The sequence below is a fragment of the Heteronotia binoei genome, chromosome 3 (assembly GCF_032191835.1).
Source record: "Heteronotia binoei isolate CCM8104 ecotype False Entrance Well chromosome 3, APGP_CSIRO_Hbin_v1, whole genome shotgun sequence".
Lineage (NCBI taxonomy): Eukaryota > Metazoa > Chordata > Lepidosauria > Squamata > Gekkonidae > Heteronotia > Heteronotia binoei.
The window spans coordinates 183,893,580-183,909,978 of record NC_083225.1 but is presented as its reverse complement, the minus strand read 5'-3'; the positions used below and the strand labels follow the sequence as shown (position 1 = coordinate 183,909,978).

Here is a 16,399-nt window from a genome sequence, read left to right as displayed (position 1 = left end):
GTTGTCCGTGGAAATCTGGATGTGGCGACCCGCAATGAGAGGAAGGAAGGATTGAAGAGCTCTGTGTACTGCAATCAGTTCTAAGCAGTTTATGTGCAGGGTCCTCTCCTGAGGGGTCCAGAGACCTCTGACAGTCTTGCCTTCCAAGTGGGCTCCCCATCCCCACATGGAGGCGTCTGTTGTCACGATAGCCGTTGGAGTAGTTGGTAGGAACGGCATGCCTTCGAGGAGGTTGTCGAGGCTGGTCCACCAAGTGAGAGAAGGAAGGACTCTCCTGGGGACGGTGAGCAGGGTGCTCTGAGGTTGCACGTGAGGCCGGTAGGCACGTACGAACCAGAGCTGAAGTGGTCTCATTCGTAGCCTGGCGAAGAGGAGGACTGCTGTAGTAGCGGCCATCAGACCTAAAAGACGCTGAATAGTTAGGGCCGGTTGGATGGGATGCAGCTGGACCATCCTGGCAAGGGTGATGATAGTCATAGCACGGTCCTCTGGGAGGAAGGCACGGTGGATAGAGGTGCGAAGATGGGCCCCTATGAAGCAGAGCTGTTGAGTGGGGGTGAAGTGCGATTTTGTAACATTCACCCGCAGGCCTAGAGACTCCAGCAGGAGAAGGGCTTCGTGGAGATTGGACTCGAGCTGGTCTGGGGTCGGTGCAATGAGGAGCCAATCGTCGATGTACGGGAAGACCGTGATGTTTCGTAGTCGAAGAGCAGCTGCCACCACCGCCATGCACTTGGTAAATACCCTGGGTGCGGTGGAGAGGCCGAATGGTAGGGAGATGTACTGATAATGATGTTGGCCCATCGCAAACCGGAGGTATCTGCGATGCTGAGGTCGAATAGTCACATGGAAATAAGCGTCCTGAAGATCTAGGGAAGCCATCCATGAATCCTTCGGAATCAAGGGCAAGATGGACTGCAACGAGATCATTCTGAATTTTTTGTACAGGATAAATTTGTTTAGCTTCCGAAGATCCAGAATGGGACGCTTGCCTCCATCCCTCTTGGGGACCAGGAAGTACCTTGAGTAGAGTCCCGTTCCCCGGTGTTGGGGGGGAACCGGTTCTATGGCTTTTTTCTGGAGCAGGTCCAGAATCTCGTGATGGAGGTGATGGGATGGAGGGGTAGCAACGAAATAGTGGTGGCGAGGCAGCGAAGCGAACTCTATTGCGTACCCCAGACGTACGATGGTGAGTACCCAGGAGTCGGTCGTGATTGAAGTCCAAGTCCCGTAGAATGGGGAAAGACGCGTGGGGTAAGGTGACTGTATGGGGAAGTCAAAGAGACTGCTTGGTAGGGGGGGATGATTTTTTGGACTGCTGAGGGCGTTGCCTTTGCTGAAAAGAAGGCTTCTGTTGAGCAGGTCTTCTTTTCCAGTATTCAGACTGTTTAGGAGAACGCTGGCGTCTTTGGAAAGATGGTTTCCAAGATTGTTTGCGGCCGAAGGGTTGCGAAGCAGGTTGGGCGACTCCTAGGCGCTTGGCCCTTTTACGGCCGTCGTCAACAGAGGACAAGACCTCATCGGTGGAGGCATGAAAGAGGCCAAGGCCATCAAACGGAAGATCCTCTATCTTCTGCTTGATGTCGGGTTGAAGATTAGTGGATCTCAGCCAAGCATGACGACGCAGGGCAACCGCAGAGGCAAAGACACGGGATGAACAGGAGACCGCATGTCGAATCGAATTAATTTGTTGTTTGGAGACCCTGGAGAGTTCGGAAACCAGGGCTGATGCTGTTCCCTGAGAGGAATCGGGAAGCGATGGTATCAGTGGTGTGAACTGGTTCGCTAGATTAAAAGTATAAGCAGCAAAATAAGCCAGGTAATTGTTAAGCTTCGAGTTGGTGGAAGCAAGTGTGAAGATTTTCCTTGCCAAGGTGTCTAATTTCCTTCCCTCACGATCCGGCGGTGCGGGATGCCTGGAGGGCTTGGCCTTCATGGCAGAATGAACAATTATAGAGTTCGGAGCCGGATGTGATGCAAGGAATTTGGCGTCAGGGGCATGGACTCGATAGAGGGAGTCCAGCCTTTTAGAAGTGGGAGGTACTGATGCAGGTTTGTCCCAAGTCTCCTGAAGACCCTCCAGGTGCACCGGTAGCATAGGAAGCAAGGACCCTGAAGGGAAGTCTGATTGAACCAGGTCATGTACCATGTCCGACACTTTGGGGGAGTCTGCCTGGAGAGGTATCTTCAGTGCCTCCGCCATGGAAGTAATAAGATTGAGATAGGCCTTGGATGCATCGGACGGAGAGAGCCTGAGCTGTTGCGCCGAGTCCGGTGGGAGAGAGGGAGAGTGGTCCTCCGAATCCGAAGAGCCTGGGGACTCCTTTCCCGAGGAAGAGGCCCCCGTGGAGGGGGAGGGTGGATGAACGATCGGTTCCGAGACGGGGGCTGCCTCCGAGGTCTTGGGAGAAGACCGAAGTCTAGAATCCGGGGCCACGGAAACGGTGGCAGAGGCAGTACGCGGTTTAGCCACGTCTCGGTACCGAGGGTGGTCACGGTGATGATGCGAGGGGCCAGCCTCTTGATCAGATGATAGCAGGCGATTGAGGAGTCTGGGTGAGTACTCGAAGTGACTTCGAGGGTCACGAAGCCGAGAAGGGCGGTCGAAGTGGAGCTGAGGCGAATCCTCGCGTCGGGTTGTGCGCGCGTAGCGGGACCGAGGCGAACCGCCATAACGGACCCGTGGAGTCTCGGGATCACGGTGGAAGTAGGAGTCTGACTCGTGGTATCTACGATGGATGTCCCAATCAGAGTGGGAGCCGGAACGGTGACGGGATCTGCCCTGTCGAGGTGAGGGCGATCTGGATAGAGGAGAGTATTCATATCGCCTTCTCGAGTAGTAATCCTGTTGTTCAAAGTAAACGGAGGAACCGGAGTCGTGGCGGCTACGCGGAGAGCGTGATCGAATTCGAATCCGATGGGAGGAAACTTGCGTTGCCGATTCACGGTACAGCGGAGAGAGTGCAACATCGTGGAAGGCGTCAGGTCGCAAAGACGGGCGTAAGTAAGTCTGCGTCGGGTCGGTGGAACGGTCGGGTTCAAGGATCTCGGAAGGTACCACGCTATGTACTGAAGGCGATCGAGATCGAATCGGAATCACCTCCACAGCCGTGGAGGTGTGAGGTGTAAGCCTGGGCATGTCCGTGATGACATCAACCGGGGTCGACAACTCGGACGGCAAGAGTGGTTGGGCTGAACTCGACTGAGCGGTCGAGGACATGGTGCTGCGGGGCTTTATGGGCGCCGAGTCCGTTGATTCGGAATGACGCGCCGGCTCGGAATGGTGAGGTTTCTTAGGCGCCGAATCCGAGTGCCGAGGCTTCTTCGGCGCCGACTCCGATTCGGGATGACGCAGTTTCTTCGAAGACTTGTGGCCGGCTTCGGCGTGCTTCGAAGGACGTTTCCCGGACTTGTGCGTCTTTTGAGGCTGAGGCGCAGCCGGGGCAGCCGAATCTCCCGCTCGAGGTGGGGGAGGCGGCGAGTCGGAGGTGGGCATAGCCCGCAGAGACCGTTCTAAGAGGAAGGCCTGTAGTCGTGCGGCGCGGTTTTTGCGTGCCTGCTTGCCAAAGTTTGCACAATGCGGGCAAGCGTCGACTCGATGGCCCTCCCCGAGGCAGAAAAGGCAGTGGCTGTGGCCGTCTGTGGTGGGAATTTTAGCCCCACAGTGCCTACACTTTTTGAAGGTAACCTTCCCTTCCATACGCCCCGGACGGTGGGGGGGGGGGGGAGAGGGAAGGGCGGGAAGGGACGGGTATGGAAAAAGAGAGTTAAAAGCGCAGAAACGGGGTTCTTTTTTTTTTTTTTTTTTTTGTATATTTTTTAGGACGAAACGGGAGAAAGAGAGAACGATACCAGTCAAAGTAGAGATGAAATGAGCTGAGGAGAGACGAGCTAAGGAAGAGCGCAGCGAGGAAGGTGTTGTCCGGGCGGCGGAAAGGAAGAAACTGAGTGGAATGGGCGCTCCCCCCCCGCTCCAGGCATGCGCGGTCGCTGCCTGCTCCCCAGGGCGGGAGGGGAGCGCGCCAAAAGCGCTATAGGCGAGCTATTGGAACTCCGAGGAATGGATTCATTGCCTGCGGCAAGACCCATGTGTGGGACTGCACAGAGACCACGAAGAAGATCATACAAAACCATGAACATCTGTGAAAGGGGAAGGCAGGTTTATAATATTCCAAATTGAGGTTTTCAACTAAATATTAGGAAGAACTTCCTGACGGAGCGGTTCCTCAGTGGAACACACTTCCTCAGGACCCTCCTCCTTTGGAGGTTTTTAAACAGAGGCTAGGTGAACATCTGACAGCAATGAGGATCCTGTGAACTTAGAGGGAAGTTATAATATCGTGGGTTCTTAGGCACTGAAGAGGCGAAGTGGAAGTGATAGCAAGCTCTTTATTGAGTACAGCATAGTAGGTGGCTGCACTAACCAGACTGCGGAACGGGACCTGCTGGGCCAACTATAGACAACACTGCATTCCCGCGCTAGCACGTGATTGGGTCATTCAAACCAGCAGGGGGCCTGTGATTGGAGCAGGGCAGTCTGGATTTGGAGCCTGCTGCCCATTGTTCCTAAGTCCCCAAGCTCAGTCCTTCAGGCTCCAATGAGCCAGGCAGGAACACCACTGGTAACAACATGGATTCTCCTACAGAACAGAAGTATTTGTGAATTTCCCGCATTGTGCAGGAGGCTGGACTGCTTCGCCCTGGACATCCTTTCCAGTTCTGTGATTCTATGATTCTAATAATCATTGTCTCATTTGCCGTGACCTGGATGTCCCAGGCTGGTCTGATCTCATCAGTTCTCAGAAGCTAAGTCCTGTTTAGTACCTGGATGGAAGACCAGCAAGGGAGTTTGAAGTTGCTATGCTCCCCCCCCCCCATTATGATTGCAACCAGGGGTGGAATTCTCACAGGAGCTCCTTTGCATATTAAGCCTCACACCCCTGATGTAGCCAATCCTCCAGGAGCTTACAAAAAAGAGCCTTGTAAGCTCTTGGAGGATTGGCTACCACAGGGGTGTGCGGCCTACGATGCAAAGGAGCACCTGCTAGAATTCCACCCCCGACTGCAGCAAAACCAGGTCAGCTGCACACTAAGTGGAGACTTTTACAGGAAACCATGCCTTAACCTCCTGTATTTGAAGAAGATGAAGATGAAGAAGATATTGGATTTATATCCCGCCCTCCACTCGGAAGAGTCTCAGAGCGGCTCACAGTCTCCTTTATCTTCCTCCCCCACAACACAGCAGTGCCTTCCTGTCCTTCTAGATGTTGGCACAGACAACGAGGTGAGAGAACTTGCTGATTTTTCTCTGTGTTAGAATCATAGAATCAGAAGAAGATAATGGATTTATATCCTGCCCTGTACTCTGAATCTCGGCGTCTCAGAGCGGCTCACAATCTCCTTTATCTTCCTCCCCCACAACAGACACCCTGTGAGGTGGGTGGGCTGAGAGGGCTCACACAGCAGCTGCCCTTTCAAGGACAACTCCTACGAGAGCTGTGGCTGACCCAAGGCCATTCCAGCAGGTGCAAGTGGAGGAGTGGGGAATCAAACCCGGTTCTCCCAGATAAGAGTCCGCACACCAAACCACTACACCAGACTGGCTTTCATGTGATAAGATATTTGGATATCTTATCACATGAAACTAGAATGGTACTTAAAGCTTGGAAACCTAAACGCTGTCGAGTCGTAGGATATAGTTGCCATTACATTCTGGTCTACAGCCAGGCCGTGGGAATGATACTTACATCAGAGGCTCCCACGATTTTGGCTTAATGAAGATAGCAATGGGGTAGAGCTGTGCTGCTTGTAGTCGTTTAATGGCGTTTCCGGATACGTCAAGTATACAGTGCTTGCCCTGTCGGAAGCAGACAAAGGGAGGTTTCCTTATTTTTTGCACGTCAGCCAGAAAGACAAGCAGGGATGACGATGAAGATATTGGACTTGTATCCCACGCTATATTCTGAGTCTCAGAGCGGTCACAATCGACTTTACCTCCCCGCCCCAGCCACAACAGGCACCCTGGGAGGTAGGTGGGGCTGAGAGAGCTCTCACAGCAGTTGCCCTTTGAAGGACAACTCCTACGAGAGCTATGGCTGACCCCAGGCCATTCCAGCAGCTGCGAGTGGAGGAGTGGGGAATCAAACCCGGTTCTCCCAGATTAGAGTTTGCACACTTCACCGCTACACCAAACTGGCTACACCAAACTGGATGCTGAGGTACAGGCGTGATCCAGATAAATCCTAGTCGCTACCAGCAGACCAACCCCAATGAGAAGCTCTTCTGTTTGTGCCCCCCTGAAATGAATGAGAATTCTCAAAGAGAGCCAATATGCTCTTGTCTATTCACTTCATCGGAGCTTACGGCCATGAGAAAAGCCCTGCTGGAATAGGTCAATCCAGCATCCAACCTGTGGTCCCTAGAAGGCCCAGAAGCACAGTACGGAGAACAAATTCTTGTTCCATTGTTCTTCTGCAGCAACTGGTAGTCAGAGGTACACGCTGTCTCTGAAAGCATAGGTTCTGTTTAGCCGTCATGGCTAGTAGTTGTTGATAGAAAGTTTCCTGCACAAATCTGTTCCACTCTTTAAAGGAGGTGGAGTCTCTGGAGCACATGTTTTTCAGTTGCACATTTTATAACGTGCCGCGGTCAAAGATTATTACTCCCTTGTTGGACAAGATTCCTGGCCTCACAAGTAAAGTCAGGCTAGGCTACCTCCTATCTGACATAAACCCTAAAATCACCTATCAAGTTGCCAGGTATTGTGTGTTGATTATGAGGCTCTGGAAGATGTATATTAACCAGGTTTGAATACTGGACTTGAATAATTGGTATATTTCTTATCTCTCCTCTCTGCTTGCTTTGGTATAAGAATGCATACTTTTTTAAACTTTTAACTTTTGTTTTGTGTTTTTCTTTCTGTACATGGCTGGTCTAATGACTGTAATAAGTATGACTGACTAATATCTAAAATCTGTTCCACTGTCTTTTAAAGCCATCTAAGTGAGCGCCCATCACTACCTCTATCGGCAACAAGTCCCATAAGCTAATTGTGCCTTGTGTGACAAAGTACTTATTTTCTGTAACAACTCTGCTCATTGTACATAGAACTCATCTCATATTTGCTTCTGTGGTCCTCATACGGGCTGTAATTTGATTCCCCACTGGTACTGTGAGGTGCACCGCCTTCAAATATGGACTTTCCATGCAGTCACCGTGGCTGTTAGTCATGGATGGACTTACCCTCCAGTAATTTGTGTAATTCCTCCCTTGGAAGCTATCAGCAGCCATCTCCACATCCAGGGGTGGAATTCTAACAGGAGCTCCTTTGCATATTAGGCCACACACCCCTGATGTCGCCAATCCTCCAGGAGCTTACAAAGCTCTTTTTTGTAAGCTCTTGGAAGATTGGCTACATCAAGGTTGTGGCCTAATCAGGAGTGGAATTCTAGCAGGAGCTCCTTTGCATATTAGGCCACACACCCCTGATGTAACCAATCCTCCAAAAGCTTACAGAAAAGAGCCTTGTAAGCTCTTGGAGGATTGGCTACATCAGGGGCGTGTGGCCTGATATGCAAAGGAGCTCCTGCTAGAATTCCACCCCTGTCCACATCCCATGGCAGTGAGTTCTACATGTGAATTCTGGTACATGAAGAACTTTCTTTTATCTGCTCTGAATTTACTCCTTATCAGATTCACTAGTATTATAGGAGAGACAGAAGAGTCCTGTCTATACACTTTTCCCACCCCACAGATAATTTTATAAACCCCTATTCCCTTTGCAGGAAAGATATTCTAAACTTAATGCGCCCCCACTTACCCTTTCTGCCACAAATCTCACGGATTGCACGCTCGTCCCATACAGATTATCGTTATACTGCCCGGCTTCTATGAATTTGTGCTCTTGGATATCTTTTTCCATTTGTTCTCTAGACATGACAAAATGGTAATCTCTCCCATCCACTTCATAGTCACGCTTTGGTCGAGTTGTATCTATAGGAACAAAATGTTTGGAAGGGGAGAAAATCAACTAAATACACACTGCACAGGGAACCAGAGTGCGGACACGTCAGAAGAACCTTATACAAACACTGTGTGATAAAGTATGTATGCATTTTATACTCCAGTTTGCTCAATAAAGTTTTATGATCAATGAATATACATTTGGTACTACAATGTTTTCTATGATCATCTAAAGTCCATACAATAAATTCAAATTCAAGAGTCTCTGTAAATATACTGTTCCAAGTGCATTGAAGCCTCTGGAAGATTGCAAGTGCAGCAACAAAAGGCTGTCTGAACCAGGGCTTTTTTTGGCAGCAGGAACTCCTTTGCATATTAGGCCACACCCCTCTGATGTAGCCAATCCTCCAAGAGCTTACAGGGCTTCTATTACAGGGCCTACTGTAAGCTCCAGGAGGGTTGGCTACATCCAGTTTGGTGCAGTGGTTAAGTGCATGGACTCTTATCTGGGAGAACTGCGTTTGATTCCCCACTTCTCCACTTGCACCTGCTGGAATGGCCTTGGGTTAGCCATAGCTATCGCAGGAGTTGTCCTTGAAAGGGCAGCTGCTGTGAGAGCTCTCTCAGCCCCACCCACCTCACGGGGGGGGGGTCTGTTGTGGGGGGAGAAGATATAGGAGATTGTAAGCTGCTCTGATTCAGAGAGAAGGGCAGGGTATAAATCTGCAATTCTTCTTCTTCTACATCGGGGTGTGTGGCCTAACATGCAAAGGGGTTCCTGCTACAACCCCCCCCCCCCCTGGTCTGAACTCATTGAAAGCTGCAGCTACTACGTGAATTCTAGGTTCAACTTGCATGTTTCAATCCTTGGTCGCCTTGGTAGATGACCTCCAATGGCAACTGGATCGAGGCGGCGTTGCGGTGCTGATGCTGTTAGATCTGTCGGCTGCATTTGATACAGTCGACCATCGGCTACTGACGCGCCGCCTCGCCGACATTGGGGTTGAGGGGTCGGCCTTGCAATGGCTTTCCTCCTTTCTCCTGGGTCGGGGACAGAGGGTGGCTATTGGGAGTGAACGGTCCCGGAGGCGCACACTGGATTGTGGGGTGCCTCAGGGAGCAGTGCTCTCCCCGATGTTGTTCAACATCTATATGCACCCCCTCGCCCAGATTGCCCGGCGGTATGGGCTGGGTTGCCATCAATATGCAGATGACACCCAGCTCTATCTACTAATGGATGGCTGGCCTGACCCCGCACCAGGGAATCTCGACCGGGCCTTACAGGCTGTTGCGACATGGCTCAGGCTGAGTGGGCTGAAGCTGAACCCAGCGAAGACAGAGGTCCTTTGCGTGGGTCGCGGCGCTCTGGGAAGGGAAATAGCTCTCCCGGTCTTCGATGGTGCGCCATTGAAAGCAGCGCACCAGGTAAAGAGCCTGGGTGTTTTACTGTAGCCTTCATTATCGATGGAGGCCCAGATAGCAGCCACTGCCAAGTCAGCATTCTTCCATCTGAAGCGGGCAAGGCAGTTGGCCCCTTTCCTTGAGCGCCGGGACCTCGCAACAGTGATCCACGCAACGGTCACCTCAAGATTGGACTACTGTAATGCCCTCTACTTGGGGCTACCTTTGTGCCGGACTCGGAGACTGCAGCTAGTGCAGAATGCGGCAGCCAGGCTGTTGTTGGGACTCCCAAAACGGGAACATATACAGCCGAGGCTACGTGAACTGCACTGGCTGCCGATCATATACCGGGTCCAGTACAAAGTGTTGGTCATTACCTTTAAAGCCTTATATGGCCGAGGACCTGCCTACCTGAGGGACCGTCTTTCCCGTATGAACCCCAGAGAGCACTGAGGTCAGTTGGGAAAAATCTAATGACCATCCCTGGGCCGAAGGAGACTAAATATCAGAATACTAGGGTACGGGCATTCTCAATCGCGGCCCCTACCCTATGGAACCGACTCCCCGAGGAGGTGCGGGCCCTGCGGAACCTTGATCAGTTCCGCAGGGCCTGCAAGACCGCCCTTTTTAAGCTTTCACACCTGGACTGCTCAGAAGATCGGCAATTAAGGATCCGCCAATGCGGTTTGAAGACCTATACCGCTGAATAACTGTACTTACTAGACTGTTTTAATGCTGTTAAGTTAGTGTTTACTGTTTTATATTGTTAAATTTAAAGGCTTTTAACCACTGTATGTTTTTATGAAATGTTGTTAGCCGCCCTGAGCCTGCTGAGGTGGGGAGGGCGGGATAGAAATAACAATTATTATTATTATTATTATTATTATTATTATTATTATTATTATTATTATTATTATTATTATTATTATTATTATTATATCCTTCACGGTTGCAGGAAATCATATACTTTCACTGCAACCAATGCTCAAAGAGTAATTCTAATTGTGGGACAAGTCATCTGAATCTGAAGTAGACAAGAGATTCTCCTTAAACAAATTTTCCCAGCACCATCTTTATGAACTTCTAGGTCCTGTTTGCTTGTGGTTTTTATTCATGTCCTACTGGTCCGCTGAAATTGGCTTCCTGTTCCTCCACTGAATAGCTTTTAAGCTATTTGTAAGTTTACTTGGTTTAGGATAATTATTTACCAGTAATCTTTCTCTTTTTTCTTAAGCCTCTTTGGGTGCCACAGTAAGTAAAACGGTAAGGCACAAATGTTCCAAATCCACAGATAAGCGACACGTATAAAGACCAGGAAACATAATACTTACGCGGAACGCAGGAGCCGAATTTGTCAGGAAATTCAGATATTAAGTCATCATTGATCCGATCTTTCATTGGACCAAGGATGATCACCGGTCTTGTATAATTAACTGAAATGGAAAAAAAGAAAGAAAGGATGTTGTAGAAGGATGACATTTTAAAGAAAAGAACCATGCAAGCACCGCTTCAAACCTATCTTTTAGTAGAAATAAGCTGAATTGGACAGGGAACTTTTTAAAAAATCAGGTGGATAGCTAGCTGGCTGGCAGCACGATCTGGTTTCTATATAAAGGCACTGAGAATTCACAATATGAACCAAATTTCAAGACTTAATTAAATGTTTGAAAACACTTAGAAGGAAGTCATAGATTTGTTCTGTTAATGATAGCTCTTTCCAAGTAGATGGATAGCTCTTTCCTTCTGTGGAAGAAGCATTCCCCTGATCAAATGAGTTCTTTGTGTTTCTTGGACCAGGCAAAAGCACCAGCGTTAGCGGTGGAATGAACCATCAGGTTCCAGCCATCGCATCTCCAAACAGTTCACCTATCCTTGCCACTCTGTGTCCTGTGAAAATGAGAATTTTAATCTACGATGGGGACGCTTTCACCTAACGATCTGCAATTTGTCAGGACATGTCCCTTTAGTGCGCATATAATCCCTGGGAGTTATATTCCAACTGAATGGAAAACAAAAGATCACTGCTGGAAATGTAATAGCCCTCCAATTGTAATGACCAACAAAAATGATAGGCAATTGTCTTTTTCTCCTCCTTTCATGTTGCATTATTAAAGGATATACGATACTGTCTTTCTTTTATCAAGAAATCTAACAGTCAACATGGCTCCATCTGAGAGCGCTTAAACCCAGCAACTGGGGCCATGTTGAGAGAAAGGAGATTTTTCTCCAAACTTAGGGTATGGCTCAAGTGTTCAGGAAAACCCCGAACCTTAAAAAGAGGAGAGGTTTACAGAAATGCTAAAGAATGCAGCTGTCTGAGCTTGTGCAGACAATTGTCTCCCGACCACCCACTGATGAGGCCACATTACCGGAGATGGATGGAATGGGAGCCACTACCCGCCCCGCCCCCCAAAAAAGGTGTGTATCTACAAATACAGTCCTCAATGTCCCTTCTGAAGTCTAACCCCTCAAATTGGTGGATGCAGCATCCCAAGCCATAACTCAAGTTTATTTAGTGGAGCATCATGGCATGCTTACTTTCCTGTCTTGTGACTGGCTCGTAGGAGAGAATGCAGTCCTCTTGCCCTCCTGATAAGAGAGGAAAGAAAGGAAGAAAGCAAAATCAAGGCTGACAAAAACAATACTCCTCTTCCGGATAAAATTGCCTGTAGCTTATGAACAAACTGCTCTGAAACATCTCCAGTGAGTTGAACAGTGTCGGGAATCCCCTTTTAGAATTACTCAACTGTGGCAACAAAACCTCTTCCTTAATTATCAGCGGCTGCGCCAACAGGAATAAGGTTGGAAATGAATGGCCAATATATCTCTCGGTAGCATCCTTTGGGAGCAGGCTACTTCTGAAAATTTGTATTTTGAAAGGCTTGGATGCACGTACTCAGTGCAAGCAAAAGGAAATGCAAAAGAGTTCAATATCGTACTGGCACAATAGCTAGCTCTGAATCAGTGCTAGACATAATGGATGCAGCTAGGTGGTGGGCAGGGATCTTTGGAATTGAAAACGAGGACTTTTCTATTGCGTCTCATGGGGAAGATTGGTAGTCACAGCCCAGTTAGATTCAAGACCAGCAATAGCCCTTTAAAGACTAACAAGATCTTCAGACTTTAAGGTTTCAAGCTCCAATAATCAGACAGGAGTAGGAATAAAGATCTGGGTGTCTATATTCCAGCTAGAAGGTGCGAGGGGTGTTTTACAGAATGTCTGTAAAAGACGACAAGATGCAATTCATATCAGCTTGATTAGAGAAGATGGGAAATACTCGAATCTCTCTCTCTCTCGGCTTGACTTCGCGAACGAAGATTTAATAAGGGTGCAATAGTCCACGTCTGCTGCAGGCTCGCTGGTGGCTGACAAGACCAATGCGGGACAGGCAGATCCAGCCATAGTGGCTGCAGGGAAAAGTCTGATTCGGGGTTGGTGCTGTAGCAGTGCGATTCTTCGTCAATCTCCTTTTGTCCTCAAGACCAGCTATGCGTGCGTTCTCAAAGGAAGAGACAGCCTGGTGGATGGTGTGCCTCCATGCTTTGCGATCTGAGGCTAGGTCAGACCACTGGTGATGGTTGATGCGACAGGTGCCAAGGGATTTCTTCAAGGAGTCCTTGTACCTCTTCTTTGGTGCCCCTCTATTTTGATGGCCGGTGGAGAGTTCGCCATACAGGGCGATCTTGGGAAGGCGGTGGTTTTCCATCCTAGAAATATGCCCTGCCCAGCGCAGCTGCGTCTTCAGCAGCAGTGCCTTGATGCTGGTAACCTCCGCCCGCTTGAGGACTTCAGTGTTGGTCACAAAGTCACTGATGACCAAATATGCCTTGTAGCTTTGCATCTTTTATAAGCGTTCTTTACAACACCTCTCCCCCTTCTGACTGAGATAAAAAGGCTCCGAGATCTCCATTTCTACTTATGTGTGATTAAGGGAACTTTGACTCCCAAAAGTTTATAGCCTGAAACTTTTGTTGGTCTTGAGGGAGCTACTGGACTTGAATCCAACTGTTCTAAAGCTACCCTCCAAAACTATAGTCACAAGCCAGCCCAGGAAAACCAAACATCTGGAAAAGTTGAACTCGGCAAAGTTTTGATTCAACCAACGTAGTTTCCAAAAAATAAGAAATCATTTCATGTATGTCAGAAGGCAAGCCTTTAACCTTTTGATGAAATTGGGGTAATAACAGATCCCCAAGAGGTACAGAAAGCGTCAAAGTGTTTTCCTTCCCCCTTGATTACTATTGTTTAAACCTCCCAATCTACTTCTTTTTATTTTGAGTATTTCATTAAAAGGGCATCGAGGTCAGTTAGATCCCCCAATTAAAACAAATTGGGGAAACAATACTAAACACATAGCTCTAGGGTTGTCAATCGCCTGCAGTAAAAGTGTCCTGTCCCTTTAAGCTTAATGGGATGTTACTGACCAGATGACAGGGATGCCAGATCCCCCTGGTCGGGGTGGGGGTCTCCCACTATGAGGTCCAATTCTGCACCACTGGCCAGCAAGGGGGAATTACCTTCCCAAAAGGGAGGAGTGCCCAGCATTTCTGTGACATGCCTATATGACCGTGAAGTGACGTAGGTATGTTGGGGGTGATGATCTGGGTTTTGGGCAAAAACTCTATGGTAAAAGCTAATTCTACCATAGAGTTTTGCCCAAAAGCCAGAGCGTTGCCGCCCAACATGCCTAGATCACTTCTGGCACAGTTATATGTGTTAAAAGGACAGGGCTTATTTGTTTCAGGTTGTTGTCAAACCTACATTGGTCCCGGAATCCCCAAATAGCCATTTGGGGGATTAAAATGGGCCCTTCTTCCTGTTGGACCAGCTGCAAAAGTGGGTAGGATCCAACTCACTGTCTCCTAGCTCGTATCATCAGAATTACTGCTATATATTTGGCATTTTGTATTGCTAGGTACTGTGTGAAATCCCAAGACATCGATTCGTCTCAATTCACAATCAGGTGGGAAGATCTCTGAATCTCAAAATTCTTCCTGCTTGTGAAAAGCTAGCAAGTGAGAAAACTATGTGGAGTGGAAGGCATTCGCAAGCGCAAAACAGAAGAGGGATAAACAAGTCTTGCTCAGCCTACTGAACAGGTAACCACAGCAGCCTTTTCTGCATCAGGGTACCCTGGCTCCCCACACAGTGAAGGACATGCGCAGATTCCCCAAAAGATGCAGGAGTCGTATCCTTTTGCCATTTCCTCATGCAGACTAAAGATATGCAATCTATCGAGCAACATCTCGTCTTTTTCCTGAAAGAAGGTGACATTTGTTATGATTCTGAGTATGAACCGTGGATCTCAAAAAGCCTATAACCATGGTGAGGTCCGACATCCATGGTTATCTGAGCCCAACCAAAGACAGGTGCTCTGTGCTAAGGGTGCAATCCGATCGACTCCACAAATGGCTTGAGAATAGGAAGCAAACAGTCCTAGAGAACTGAGACTGAGGGCAACCGGTTTTCAGAAATGTGGACACCAACTTCATGCTGTGGCCGTTCCATGGAATTCTGATAGAAAATGTCCCACCCGGGACTGTACCAAAAAAGTTTTACCCCCCCAATTTAGGTAGGTGACGTTCACTGGGTGCATTAGCAAAGAGAAGAGGTAGATCCCAAGTGGTGGTTTTCTAGAATGAACTTCTTTTTGCTCAGTTTTAGAGCTTATCTTTAGAAGCCCGACTCTTGCAAGGGTGAAGTAGAGGGTTATGAGAGGCATGACATTTTCTGTTGTGGGACATCCCATGGGGGACACCCAGCCCTGCACCTGTGGTTTCCTCTCGTGAAACTCAATATCTCATGAACCCATGAAACTGATTTAAACTGAGTGAGACCACTGCTTTCTCAGGGCCAAAACTGTTTCCTCTGACTGGCAGCAGCTTCCCAGGATTCTAGGCCTTTCCCATCACCTGATCCTATTTCTCTTGCAGTTTCTGCAGCTGGAGAACAATGATGCATAATCCCATGACGATGTCAATTTGGTGCATTTTCACATGCTAACAGGTCCTAGACCAGGGGTGTCAAATATGCAGCCCGGGGGCCGAATCTGGCCCCCAAAGGGCTCCTATGAAGCCCCCGAGCAACTGGCTGTCATCTGCTTCCTTCTCCCTCTCTCTTGCTCCCGTCTGCATCACAGCTTGCTTTGCCAGGCTTGCTCAATCGCACAGGAGCTACAGAGCAAAGACTATTTCCTCTCTTGGCTGAGGCTCCTCCCTTGGGGAGGAAGGGGGGGGGAAGCAAATCCTGCTCAATGTAGGATCAGCCTAGAGCATCCCTGACAAGCAGTTCTCCCTCTAAGTTGTGGAGTCTTGTGAGCAAGAATTCTACTTCATGAGCTACTGGCCTTAAAGTTGTGACCTACTGCGTAAATAATTGCTCTGAGGCCATCTTTCCTAAGCTAAGACAAAAACGTGTGAGCCGGAGGCGAAAAAACTGCGAGTTAGCTCACACTAACTCAGCTTAGAGGGAACACAGCTGACAACCTCCCTAGGCAGATGATTCCACAGCTGAAGAACTCTTTCTGTAAAAAAAGTTTTCCCCAATATCCAGCTGGTACCTTCCTATCCTTAATTTAACCCCATTCTTGCAAGTCCTCTCTCTGCTGCCCAGAGGAACAGCTCCCTGCCCCTTTCTAACCGACAGCCCTTCCAAGACTTCAAGAGAGCAATCATTTCTCAACCTCCTTTTCTCTGGACTGAACATTCCCACGTTCCCTCAGCCTTTCTTCATAGGGCTTGGTCTCTGCATATGATATTCAGCATCTCAGGATGAATGGAATAAGGAGCTAGAGCCCTCAAAGCAATGGGATGGGACCTTAAGGTTTATACCGGCTCTGCCCACAAATCTTCAGTCGCAATTCAGGCAGCAAAACATTAGGTTTAGGATGTACTGGACACCACAGTGACTCTTTTAGCAAAGAGCGAATTCGTGAATTAGATGGACAAGAACATCACTAGGAAATCCATGTCCTTTTGTTTTACCTAGACTTGGAGCAAGAGCTACAAGAGTCCAGAAAAGGGCAACTAGAATGAT

The 16,399-nt window shown here is 48.7% G+C and overlaps 1 protein-coding gene across 12 annotated transcripts in view; it reads right to left on the bottom strand.

Moving 5' to 3' along the window:
• The window catches only part of DLG2 (discs large MAGUK scaffold protein 2), a 1,647,444-nt gene that overhangs the window by 12,239 nt on the left and 1,618,806 nt on the right, over positions 1-16,399 (bottom strand). For 11 of the 12 annotated variants that reach the window (XM_060234983.1, XM_060234984.1, XM_060234985.1 and 8 more), the window contains 4 exons: positions 11,902-11,952; positions 10,695-10,796; positions 7,820-7,992; positions 5,748-5,857 (listed from right to left, as the gene is read on the bottom strand). In XM_060234983.1, coding sequence (XP_060090966.1) covers positions 5,748-5,857; positions 7,820-7,992; positions 10,695-10,796; positions 11,902-11,952 — 436 coding nt within the window. Of the gene's footprint in view, positions 1-5,747; positions 5,858-7,819; positions 7,993-10,694; positions 10,797-11,901; positions 11,953-16,399 lie in introns of those variants that run through there. The other variant, XR_009555217.1, reaches the window with a different exon arrangement.